Below are 13045 nucleotides of genomic sequence, written 5' to 3'. Positions count from 1 at the left end.
TATATAATGCGAGCTCCGAGCTAAGTTTACGTCATGTCTGGGTCGGATTGAACAAGACGATGCCTGAAGAGAAGAAATCAGTTACTGCCAAGAAAGGCGCCAAGAAAGTGATCAAGAAAACACCACCGAAGGGCGGTAAGAAGCGCAGGAAGTCGAGGAAGGAGAGTTACTCCATCTACATCTACAAAGTGATGAAGCAGGTTCACCCCGACACCGGCATCTCCTCCAAGGCCATGGGCATCATGAACTCTTTTGTGAACGATATTTTTGAGCGCATCGCGGGTGAGGCTTCCCGCCTGGCCCATTACAACAAGCGATCCACCATCAGCTCCCGGGAGATCCAGACCGCCGTGCGCCTGCTGCTGCCCGGGGAGCTGGCCAAGCACGCCGTGTCGGAAGGGACAAAGGCGGTGACCAAGTACACCAGCTCCAAGTAAAACTCCACTCTGTCCTGATACAACAAACCAGAAACACAACGGCTCTTTTAAGAGCCACCCACAACGTCTCTGAAAGAGCTGCACAAACACATCACCCTTTAAACTCAATTTACTGTAGTTATTTCCTGAGCAAGTGTTTGACAACATTTAAAGTTCCAGCTGTAGATTTAGATTTGAATTCTCAGATAAGCGGTTTTACTGTCCGGTTCAACCTTAGCTTCTCTGATGAATTTCCCTCCCAGTAAAGTGCACACACTGTCCCTGGCCGCCTGCCAATGAATTATGATCTTGTTTTAGGAGGTGAAAGTCAGACTTTAGTCACCTCATTCTCTCTCAAGCCCTTTACAATATAAAAAAAATTCTAGTTCGGGTCAACCCGCTTATTAATCCGAGATTCCGAGTGCAACGGCCCAGACTGGGAGTTCTTACAGAGACCAGAACAGGGAGTTTGAATCCTGTGTCCCTCTTCTCTTTTCACAGAAGAACTCCCAGTTCTGGTCTCAATCCCGCCTGTGCGGAGGATCGATCCATGATCTGTGATTCCCAAATTGTACAAAGATTGAGCTGGAATATGTCCCGTTACAGAACGTATGAAACTGAACCCGAATTTAAACCTGATTGTAACATCCTGGAATTTGGAAGGTAATATGGAATACGGCAAAAGGAAATAAAAAGTGTTTGGAAATCTTTGGCTAATGGTGAATTTATTAACATAATCCGCATTGTAAAAATTATTGGCGGGGTTTTTGAAATTGAAGATTCGTTGGAAGTCGAACAGTAATTTTCGCCCTCTTTTCATTGGCGGGCTAAACAGACGGTGATTGGTCAGCGGAAAAGACCAATGAAATCCACCTCAGAGCGACCAATCACAAGTTCGCTCCCTGCATCCCTCCAGAAGCTATAAGAAGTGCAGATATGGGAGGAGTTTCTCATTCTTTTTTCTGAACTTGTGGATCGTGGAAATGTCTGGAAGAGGAAAAACCGGCGGTAAAGCTCGCGCCAAGGCCAAGTCTCGTTCCTCCCGGGCCGGACTGCAGTTCCTTGTGGGCCGTGTTCACAGGCTCCTGCGAAAGGGGAACTACGCTCAGCGTGTGGGTGCCGGAGCCCCGGTCTACATGGCTGCTGTGCTCGAGTATCTGACCGCTGAAATCCTGGAGCTGGCCGGCAACGCGGCCCGCGACAACAAGAAGACCCGCATCATCCCCAGACACCTGCAGCTGGCCATCCGCAACGACGAGGAACTCAACAAGCTGCTGGGAAAGGTGACCATCGCTCAGGGCGGGGTGCTGCCGAATATCCAGGCTGTGCTGCTGCCCAAGAAAACCACCACTTCGTCCAAGACCAAGTAAAGCGGACAAGATTTAATCTAATAACCCAAAGGCTCTTTTCAGAGCCACCCACAGTATCTGTGAAAGGGCTGCTTACTGTCTTAATGGAGTCAGAGACCTTTAGTTCATGTACCGATAGATTGGCCTGTTTTAGACCTGTAAACATAGAAAATAGGTGCTGGAGGCGGCCATTCGAGCCTGCACCACCATTCAAGATCATGGCTGATTATTCCCTCAGTACCCCTTTTCTGCTTTCTTTCAATATCCCTTTAGCCATAAGGGCCACATCTAACTCCCTCTTGAATATATCTAACGAACTGGCATCAACAACTCTCTGCGGTAGGGAATTCCACAGGTTAACAACTCTCTCCTCATCTCAGTCCTAAATGGCTTACCCTTTATCCGTATGCGGGAGTTTTCAGTTCACGGTCTCTGCAGTACGGTTCTCTGCTCACAGATACACTCTTCCCGTTAACAGCGAATAATTGAACTACAGTTGTCACTCAACAATTGTATAAATACCGCCACCGGTTCTTTAAATATTCTTTAATCTGTCTGAAAACGAGAGAGTCGGCGATGATGAATTAATGTAGTAATAAAAGGGCCTAGTTTAATTCTGGTCTGGTTTGAGATAGTTTGAATGCTGGTTTCGTTCTCGGGAGCTCCGGCCGTTCCCGGGCTCTGTATTTCTCTGCTAAGCCGGTCAGTTTAGACCGCACTGCACAACACATACAGAACCCGGGTCCATTGCAGTGCTTCCCAGATCTGCCTGCCCCCATTCTCCGGCAACACCGAATGGGGAAATCTGTGCTCTGCCCCGGGGAACTTGGGGTCAGAGCGACGTAAAGCCGATGTCAGTTTCCGAAAATATTAAAGGGCTCATCAGTTAATCGTCAATAACTCCCATGTGAACCGAGCTGGTATATGAACACACGAGCAGTAATCAGTCCCACACCCTCTGCCCGTCCCTACAATGGGTTAATGAACAACACGAAGCTCTGGTTACAGGAGATCGCAGCTCTTTCCTTTGCTGATTTGGTGGCTCTGAAAAGAGCCGTTGTTTCACTTGGTGCTGAAGCTTCGAGCCGAGGCAGGGGGAGTCTAGGCGCGCTCCCCGCGGATGCGGCGGGCCAACTGGATGTCTTTGGGCATGATGGTGACTCGCTTGGCATGGATGGCGCACAGGTTGGTGTCCTCAAAGAGCCCCACCAGGTAAGCCTCGCTGGCCTCCTGCAGGGCCATGACGGCCGAGCTCTGGAAGCGCAGGTCGGTCTTGAAGTCCTGAGCGATCTCCCGCACCAGGCGCTGGAAGGGCAGTTTGCGAATCAGCAGCTCGGTGGATTTCTGGTAGCGGCGGATCTCCCTCAGAGCCACGGTGCCGGGTCGGTAGCGATGAGGCTTCTTCACTCCGCCCGTGGCCGGAGCACTCTTCCGGGCCGCTTTGGTCGCCAACTGTTTGCGAGGAGCTTTCCCTCCGGTGGATTTGCGCGCTGTCTGCTTGGTCCTGGCCATTTTCTGAACGGATCTCAACACAATCTGGGACTCTGGGACACAGGGACTGGTAATGCAGAGCCTCCTCTTGTGCCTCCTTTTAAAGTGTGTGAGGGTCCGCCCCGGGGCTGTGATTGGCTGCAGCCTGACCGCCAATCAAGTTTGAACCAAGCACCGAGTGAAAATGAAAGGTGGGGATTACTGGATCCTGATTGGCTGAACTGAAACTGACAGTTGGTCAATTTCAAAAAGCCCGCCAATTTCAGAATATCAACCAACAGAGATTAAATAAAATCTAATTTCCCGCCAGCAATTTAAGAATCCCGCTCTTTATAACGGCGATTGTGCCCCATTATAAGTCACCAATCCCATTCTGTCACATTCCGGTTTGAATTCTGTTCCATTCCGTGATCCGTCTGTACCGGGCGGGAATAAATCCCCGGTCACTGCTTCCTGTAAACATAAAGTCCCGCATCAATCCCGCCAGTGCCGTCCCATTTCACCGATTCTCACACAGAAACCGCACATGACAGGAATTATCTGTGAGGGGAGACTGTAATGTCTGGGACTGTGTATCCTGCTCGGTAGTTGTGACTGTCTGCCGGAGTTTTTGATCTCTCATATTTACAACAGTTGTAAAATATTTAATAATTCCCATATTCCTACAGCGAAAGTACTTCATTGGTCTTGTTCATTGGATGTGTTCGGGAGGGAGTTGGATGTGGTCCTTGCGGCTGAGGGGGGGCGGGGGTCGGGGAGTGGAGGTGCTGGAGTGGGTAATCAGCTGTGATCTTGTTGAATGGCGGTGCAGGCTTGAAGGGCCGAATGGCCTATTCTACTCCTGCACATATTTTCTGTTTCTATGTCTTGAGACGTTCGGTGGTCGTGAAAGGCGCTATATAAATCCAAACCTTTCTTTCCATTAATTAAACAGCCGAAACCATTTCCCAACCCAACTGTCCGCACTCCGATCCCCAGGTCGCTGCTCTCTCTGTGAATCGGTGGGTGGCTCTTAGAAGAGCCTTTATGTTGTGATTGGGGGAAAAGGGTAGAGTTATTCAGCCGCCGAATCCATAGAGAGTGCGGCCCTGCCTTTTCAGAGCGTACACCACATCCATGGCAGTGACCGTCTTGCGTTTGGCGTGCTCAGTGTAGGTGACTGCATCCCTGATCACATTCTCCAGGAAAACTTTCAGCACCCCGCGGGTCTCCTCGTAGATCAGGCCCGAGATCCGCTTGACACCGCCACGGCGAGCCAGGCGGCGAATGGCTGGTTTGGTGATGCCCTGGATGTTATCACGGAGCACTTTACGGTGCCGCTTGGCTCCGCCTTTACCCAATCCTTTGCCTCCTTTCCCTCGACCAGACATGATACCGACTCTTCACTCAAACAGCTGCTGAATGAGAAGTGAATTGCTGCCGGCTCCTTTTTATAGAGCCGGAGCCGACCTGACTGAGAAAGCGCAGTGTGAGAGAGGCGGGAAGGGGAGGAGACAGTCAAGATTGACAGACAGAGCAGTGAGCGGCCTCTGATCTTCCAGCTCCGCCTCCAGCTTTCTGCAGCCGCCAATTTCAAACCGTTTTCCGACAATAGAACCGAAACAGACTCGGAATATTCCCGCCTATATACAGCCCTTTCCCAGTCAATCTCAGACCTTGTTCCATCTCCCCACACTTTCTCTCACAGACGGGTTCAGCAGTTTACAAACACCTTATTCCAGCTGATTTGGAGAATGTGGTGTTTGGGGTTTGAGTTGTGAGGCGGGGTATCTCCGCCAGTATCACCGTCTCACAGACTCTTCCCCCTGAAAATGACAATGAGCAGGAACTGAGACTGGAGCTGAACACATCCCCAGTTACAGTGAGGCCCGGGCCGGACATCCCATTCTCAATGTGTGTTTTATTGCAGACACTGGGGGAGGGGTGAGTGCAGCCAATGTCAGCGAGTCACCAGGTATCCTGGCTTCATGTTCAATGATTTCTGTCTGAAATCTGAGCCCGGCCCCGGGACAGGGATCATTTGATTCGGGGATCAACTCTTTTCTGAGAGGCGTGGGTGGCTCTGAGAAGAGCCTTTGGGTTCAGATGTTTACAAGTTGCACTTTTTATTTACTTTTTGAGCGCTGCTTTCTTGGGTTTTGCTGATTTGGCCTTGGCCCTCGGTTTTTCCACCTTTTTGGCCACCTTCACCTTTGCGCCCGAGGCCTTCTTGGGGCTCTTGGGCTTCGCCGCTGCCGCCTTCTTCCCAGCCGCAGCTTTCGCTGTCTTTTTTACTGTTGGCGCCTTCTTGGTGTTCGTTTTCTTGGCCGGAGATTTCTTGGCTGCTGGTTTCTTGGCCGGATATTTCTTGGCTGCTGGTTTCTTGGCCGGAGATTTCTTGGCTGCTGGTTTCTTGGCCGGAGATTTCTTGGCTGCTGGTTTCTTGGTCGGAGATTTCTTGGCTACTGGTTTTTTGCCTGGAGATTTCTTGGCTGCTGGTTTCTTCACGTTCCTTCCCACTTTCCCCTGGTTTTCCTTCTTAGCGACTCTGAAGGAGCCCGAGGCGCCCGTGCCCTTGGTCTGCACCAGGAAGCCATTTGTCACATTCCTCTTGATACTGAACCTGATCTGGGACCCGCGCTTCTCCACATTCACGCCTTTGGCCGCCAGAGCCTTCTTTATCGCGGCCAGGGACATCCCCTTGCGATCGCCGCCATCGGCCACAACCTTGAGGATCTGTTCGCCCAACGTGGGACCGGCATGCTTGGAGCGGGGAGCTGCCTTCTTCTTCTTGCTGGGAGCCTTGGTTTGAGTGGCGGCGGCAGGAGGGGCCGTTTCGGCGGCTGCAGTGTCAGTCATGTCGGCGACTCTGTGGAAAATCTCTCTGACAGTCAGAGCTCGGTCAGAAATGAAACGGGAGGCGGCGGCACAGAGCAACTTAAAGGCAGCGAGCGGACGGGGCGGAGACATCCTGCTATCAGCTCCCCACCCCTCCAGCCTCTCTGTGTTTCTCTCTCCTCATTAACTGTCCGATTCCAATTCAACCCGGGCCCTCCAGATTCCCAGACTGGCCTCTTTCTGTCCCGAAGACCGGGATGTTTGTTGTCGAGAAAGCTTCCTCCGAATTGAAGGCAGCAATTTAGATTTAAACCCGTTTCATTGCTGCACTGATCGCGCTCTCTCACCCGATTGCGGACATTTTCTTCGTTTTTCGATTGAAATTTGAAATCACATCAAACTTAACGTTTAATTCCCACTTTAGACCTGAGCAGGGCAGCAGGGCGATCCTGTGACAGGGAAATCTTTGAATTTTACACAAGAGGGACTCTGGAATCCGGCGATGAGACGGACACACAAACACAGTGACGTTAGTCTCACCGGCCCGCCCCTTTAACACACTCTCGCTCACACAATGTTCACATCTGTACATTCACAGCACAAACTATCCCAGATTTACAGCTCCCAGCACAGGGTTACCTCTCCGCTCGGCCTGTGCTGCCGATTCTCGGGGTTAGTTGAAGTTTCCCAGCTCAGTAAGTGTTAAACACTCTGAGGTCGGCGCTCCTCAGTGTCTGTTCCCCAGATTCAGGGGCAGGAGCCAATCACAGCTGTGGCTGGCTTAACCCATATATGCTGTTAAGTTGTTACATTGTTCGTACGCAGAAATATGTTTGATTAACGTGAAAATAGAAATTATGAGTTCACCGCCCCTCCACCCTCTCTTTGTCTCTCTCTATCCTCCGAAAATGAGGGATATATCACAGTAACTGGTGAACTATCCATACCATGCTCACCACCCAGAGATAGCTATCAGAGGGAGCGACAGAGAGACAGACACAGAATCAGTCTTAAACTCCCTAACTGTGTCTCCATATTACGCTCAATAATAGTATCACACATTCATGTACAGCACCACCGAAAGAGAGGGAAACAGACACATTATTAGTCTTACATTTGGTATCAGTGTCTCCATATTACGCTCAGTAACAGTGCCACACCGTCATGTATAGCAACAGAGAGAGAAACAGAAACAGTATCATAGAAACATAGAAAATAGGTGCAGGAGTAGGCCATTCGGCCCTTCAAGCCTGCACCCCCATTCAATATGATCATAGCTGATCATGCAACTTCAGTACCCCATTCCTGCTTTCTCTCCATACCCCTTGATCCCTTTCATAGAAACATAGAAAATAGGTGCAGGAGTAGGCCATTCGGCCCTTCTAGCCTGCACCGCCATTCAATGAGTTCATGGCTGAACATGAAACTTCAGTACCCCATTCCTGCTTTCTCGCCATACCCCTTGATCCCCCTAGTAGTAAGGACTACATCTAACTCCTTTTTGAATATATTTAGTGAATTGGCCTCAACAACTTTCTGTGGTAGAGAATTCCACAGGTTCACCACTCTCTGGGTGAAGAAGTTTCTCCTCATCTCGGTCCTAAATGACTTACAACTTATCCTTAGACTGTGACCCCTAGTTCTGGACTTCCCCAACGTTGGGAACCTTCTTCCTGCATCTAACCTGTCTAAACCCATCAGAATTTTAAACCTTTCTATGAGGTCCCCTCTCATTCTTCTGAACTCCAGTGAATACAAGCCCAGTTGATCCAGTCTTTCTTGATAGGTCAGTCCCGCCATCCCGGGAATCAGTCTGGTGAACCTTCGCTGCACTCCCTCAATAGCAAGAATGTCCTTCCTCAGGTTAGGAGACCAAAACTGTACACAATACTCCAGGTGTGGCCTCACCAAGGCCCTGTACAACTGTAGCAACACCTCCCTGTCCCTGTACTCAAATCCCCTCGCTATGAAGGCCAACATGCCATTTGCTTTCTTAACCGCCTGCTGTTCCTGCATGCCAACCTTCAATGACTGGTGTACCATGACACCCAGGTCTCATTGCACCTCTCCTTTTCCTAATGTGTCACCATTCAGATAATGTCTCTCTGTTTTTACCACCAAAGTGGATAACCTCACATTTATCCACATTATACTTCATCTGCCATGCATTTGCCCACTCACCTAACCTATCCAAGTCGCTCTGCAGCCTCATAGCATCCTCCTCACAGCTCACACTGCCACCCAACTTAGTGTCATCCGCAAATTTGGAGATACTACATTTAATCCCCTCGTCCAAATCATTAATGTACAATGTAAATAGCTGGGGCCCCAGCACAGAACCCCACTAGTCACCGCCTGCCATTCTGAAAAGTACCCATTTACTCCTACTCTTTGCTTCCTGTCTATCAACCAGTTCTCAATCCATGTCAGCACACTACCCCCAATCCCATATGCTTTAACTTTGCAAATTAATCTCTTGTGTGAGACCTTGTCGAAAGCCTTATGAAAGTCCAAATATACCACATCAACTGGTTCTCCCTTGTCCACTCTACTGGAAACATCCTCAAAAAATTCCAGAAGATTTGTCAAGCATGATTTCCCTTTCACAAATCCATGCTGACTTGGACCTATCATGTCACCTCTTTCCAGATGCGCTGCTATGACATCCTTAATAATTGATTCCATCATTTTACCCACTACCGATGTAAGGCTGACTGGTCTATAATTCCCTGTTTTCTCTCTCCCTCTTTTTTTAAAAAGTGGGGTTACATTGGCTACCCTCCACTCGATAGAAACTGATCCAGAATCAATGGAATGTTGGAAAATGACTGTCAATGCATCCGCTATTTCCAAGGCCACCTCCTTAAGTACTCTGGGATGCAGTCCATCAGGCCCTGGGGATTTATCGGCCTTCAATCCCATCAATTTCCCCAACACAATTTCCCGACTAATAAGGATTTCCCTCAGTTCCTCCTCCTTACTAGACCCTCTGACCCCTTTTATATCTGGAAGGTTGTTAGTGTCCTCCTTAGAGAATACTGAACCAAAGTACTTGTTCAATTGGTCTGCCATTTCTTTATTCCCCGTTACGACTTCCCCTGATTCTGACTGCAGGGGACCTACGTTTGTCTTTACTAACCTTTTTCTCTTTACATATCTATAGAAACTTTTGCAATCCATCTTAATGTTCCCTGCAAGCTTCTTCTCATACTCCATTTTCCCTGCCCTAATCAGACCCTTTATCCTCCTCTGCTGAGTTCTAAATTTCTCCCAGTCTCCGGGTTTGCTGCTATTTCTGGCCAATTTGTATGCCACTTCCTTGGCTTTAATACTATCCCTGATTTCCCTTGATAGCCACGGTTGAGCCACATTCCCTTTTTTATTTTTACGCCAGACAGGAATGTACAATTGTTGTAGTTCATCCATGCGGTCTCTAAATGTCTGCCATTGCCCATCCACAGGCAACCCCTTAAGTATCATTCGCCAATCTATCCTAGCCAATTCACACCTCATACCTTCAAAGTTAGCCTTCTTTAAGTTCTGGACCATGGTCTCTGAATTAACTGTTTCATTCTCCATCCTAATGCAGAATTCCACCATATTATGGTCACTCTTCCCCAAGGGGCCTCGCACAACGAGATTGCTAATTAATCCTCTCTCATTACACAACACCCAGTCTAAGATGGCCTCCCCCCTAGTTGGTTCCTCGACATATTGGTCTAGAAAACCATCCCTTATGCACTCCAGGAAATCCTCCTCCACCGTATTGCTTCCAATTTGGTTAGCCCAATCTATGTGCATATTAAAGTCACCCATTATAACTGCTGCACCCTTATTGCATGCACCCCTAATTTCCTGTTTGATGCCCTCCCCAACATCACTACAACTGTTTGGAGGTCTGTACACAACTCCCACTAACGTTTTTTGCCCTTTGGTGTTCTGCAGCTCTACCCATATAGATTCCACATCATCCAAGCTAATGTCCTTCCTAACTATTGCATTAATCTCCTCTTTAACCAGCAATGCTACCCCACCTCCTTTTACTTTTATTCTATCCTTCCTGAATGTTGAGTACCCCTGGATGTTGAGTTCCCAGCCCTGATCATCCTGGAGCCATGTCTCCGTAATCCCAATCACATCATATTTGTTAACATCTATTTGCACAGTTAATTCATCCACCTTATTACGGATACTCCTTGCATTAAGACACAAAGCCTTCAGGCTTGTTTTTTTAACACCCTTTGTCCTTTTAGAATTTTGCTGTGCAGTGGCCCTTTTTGTTCTTTGCCTTGGGTTTCTCTGCCCTCCACGTGTACTCATCTCCTTTCTGTCTTTTGCTTTTGTCTCCTTTTTGTTTCCCTCTGTCTCCCTGCATTGGTTCCCATCCCCCTGCCATATTAGTTGAACTCCTCCCCAACAGCACTAGCAAACACTCCCCCTAGGACATTGGTTCCGGTCCTGCCCAGGTGCAGACCGTCCGGTTTGTACTGGTCCCACCTCCCCCAGAACCGGTTCCAATGCCCCAGGAATTTGAATCCCTCCCTGCTGCACCACTGCTCAAGCCACGTATTCATCTGCGCTAGCCTGCGATTCCTACTCTGACTAGCACGTGGCACTGGTAGCAATCCCGAGATTACTACTTTTGAGGTCCTACTTTTTAATTTAGCTCCTAGCTCCTTAAATTCGTTTTGTAGGACCTCATCCCTTTTTTTACCTATGTCGTTGGTACTAATGTGCACCACGACAACTGGCTGTTCTCCCTCCCTTTTTAGAATGTCCTGCATCCGCTCTGAGACATCCTTGACCCTTGCACCAGGGAGGCAACATACCATCCTGGAGTCTCGGTTGCGGCCGCAGAAACGTCTATCTATTCCCCTTACAATTGAATCCCCTATCACTATCGCTCTCCCACTCTTTTTCCTGCCCTCCTGTGCAACAGAGCCAGCCACAGTGCCATGAACGTGGCTGCTGCTGCCCTCCCCTGATGAGTCATCCCTCTCAACAGTACTCAAAGCAGTGTATCTGTTTTGCAGTGGGATGACCACAGGGGACCCCTGCACTACCTTCCTTGCACTGCTCTTCCTGCTGGTCTTCCATTCCCTATATGACTGTGGACCCTTCACCCGCGGTAAGACCAACTCGCTACACGTGCTACTCATGTCATTCTCAGCATCGTGGATGCTCCAGAGTGAATCCACCCTTAGCTCCAACTCCACAACGCGGTCCGTCAGGAGCTGGAGGCGGATACACTTCCCGCACACGTAGTCGTCAGGGACACTGGAGTCATCCCTGAGTTCCCACATGGTACAGGAGGAGCATAACATGTGACCGAGCTGTCCTGCCATGACTTAACCCTTAGATAGGCAACAACAATGGTAAAGTTTACTCACTGTTTTTGAAGAGAAAAAAGAAAAACGAAAAACTACTCCCAATCACCAGCCAATCACTTACCCCCTTGGCTGTGATGTCACCTTTCTGTTTCTTTCTACTTCTTTTTTGCCTTCTCCCTGCAGCTGCACCGGCACGCCTCTCCACGCACCTCTCGCGGACTCTGGGCCCAGGACTTCCTGCTGTGCCTTTTATAGGCCTCTCACCGAAGTCCCGACTGCCTCTCCATGCACCTCTCGCCGACGCTGGGCCCTGGACTCCCTGCTGTGCCTTTTATAGGCCTCATCAACGAACTCCCGACGCCTCTCCATGCACCTCTCGCCGACGCTGGGCCCCGGACTCCCTGCTGTGCCTTTTATAGGCCTCACCAATGAACTCCCGACGCCTCTCCACATCCCTCTCGCCGAGTCTGGGCCCTGGACTCCCTGCTGTGCCTTTTATAGGCCTCTCACCGAAGTCCCGACTGTCTCTCCACGCACCTCTCGCCGACGCCATCAGGGCCATATCTAACTCCCTTTTGAATATATCTAACGAACTGGCCTCAACAACTTTCTGTGGTAGAAAATTCCACAGGTTAACAATTCTCTGAGTGAAGAAGTTTCTCCTCATCTCGGTCCTAAATGTCTTACCCCTTATCCTTAGACTGTGACCTCTGGTTCTGGACATCCCCAACATTGGGAACATTCTTCCTGCATCTAACCTGTCCAATCCCGTCATAATTTTATATGTTTCTATGAGATTCCCTCTCATTCTTCTAAATTCCAGAGAATATAAGTCTATTCTATCCAGTCTTTCTTCATGTGTCAGCCCTGCCATCCCGGGAATCAGTCTGGTGAACCTTTGCTGCACTCTCTCAATAGCAAGAATGTCCTTCCTCAGATTAGAAGACCAAAACTGTACACAACATTCAAGGTGTGACCTCACCAAGGCCCTGTGCAACTGCAGTAAGACCTCCCTGCTCCTATTGTGTTGTACTCATAAGTGTTTCCACATCACGCGAAATAACAGAATCCCGCCTTCACAGACAGTACAAGAGAAAGGGGAAAGCGACAGAGAGAGAAAGAGTGGGCTGAGAGAGAGAGACAGGGGAAACATAGAAACATAGAAAATAGGTGCAGGAGTAGGCCATTCGGCCCTTCTAGCCTGCACCGCCATTCAATGAGTTCATGGCTGAACATTCAACTTCAGTACCCCATTCCTGCTTTCTCGCCATACCCCTTGATCCCCCTAGCAGTAAGGACCTCATCTAACTCCTTTTTGAATATATTTAGTGAATTGGCCTCAACAACTTTCTGTGGTAGAGAATTCCACAGGTTCACCACTCTCTGGGTGAAGAAGTTCCTCCGCATCTCGGTCCTAAATGGCTTACCCCTAAATGGAGTGCGAGGCAGGACGGTGAGACACAGAAACGTGCACAGTATCAGTTCTAGACTGACCTGTGAGGTCCGGTTTTATCCTGAAAGATCCCATTGGAGGGACAGAAGATGCAGTCCCTTCTCTCACTGATATTGTAGCACAGACAGACACATTATTAGTCCCACACTGCGAGACAGTGTCAGAGAGTGAGAGAAACAAGGTCCCACA

General features: G+C 49.2%; 2 protein-coding genes across 2 annotated transcripts in view; one reads left to right on the top strand and one right to left on the bottom strand.

Annotated features, from left to right (window-relative positions):
• The window catches only part of LOC139273581 (zinc finger protein 436-like), a 201639-nt gene that overhangs the window by 17194 nt on the left and 171400 nt on the right, over positions 1–13045 (top strand). The gene's annotated exons all lie outside the window — the stretch shown is intronic.
• LOC139273600 (histone H4) lies at positions 4315–4626 on the bottom strand. Its single transcript, XM_070890559.1, has one exon. The coding sequence runs from the start codon at positions 4624–4626 to the stop codon at positions 4315–4317; it is 312 nt and encodes a 103-aa protein (XP_070746660.1).

This window comes from Pristiophorus japonicus, chromosome 9 (assembly GCF_044704955.1).
Source record: "Pristiophorus japonicus isolate sPriJap1 chromosome 9, sPriJap1.hap1, whole genome shotgun sequence".
Taxonomy (NCBI): Eukaryota; Metazoa; Chordata; class Chondrichthyes; family Pristiophoridae; genus Pristiophorus; species Pristiophorus japonicus.
Note: the sequence above shows the minus strand (reverse complement) of the source record. Positions and strands in the feature narration are given on the sequence as shown.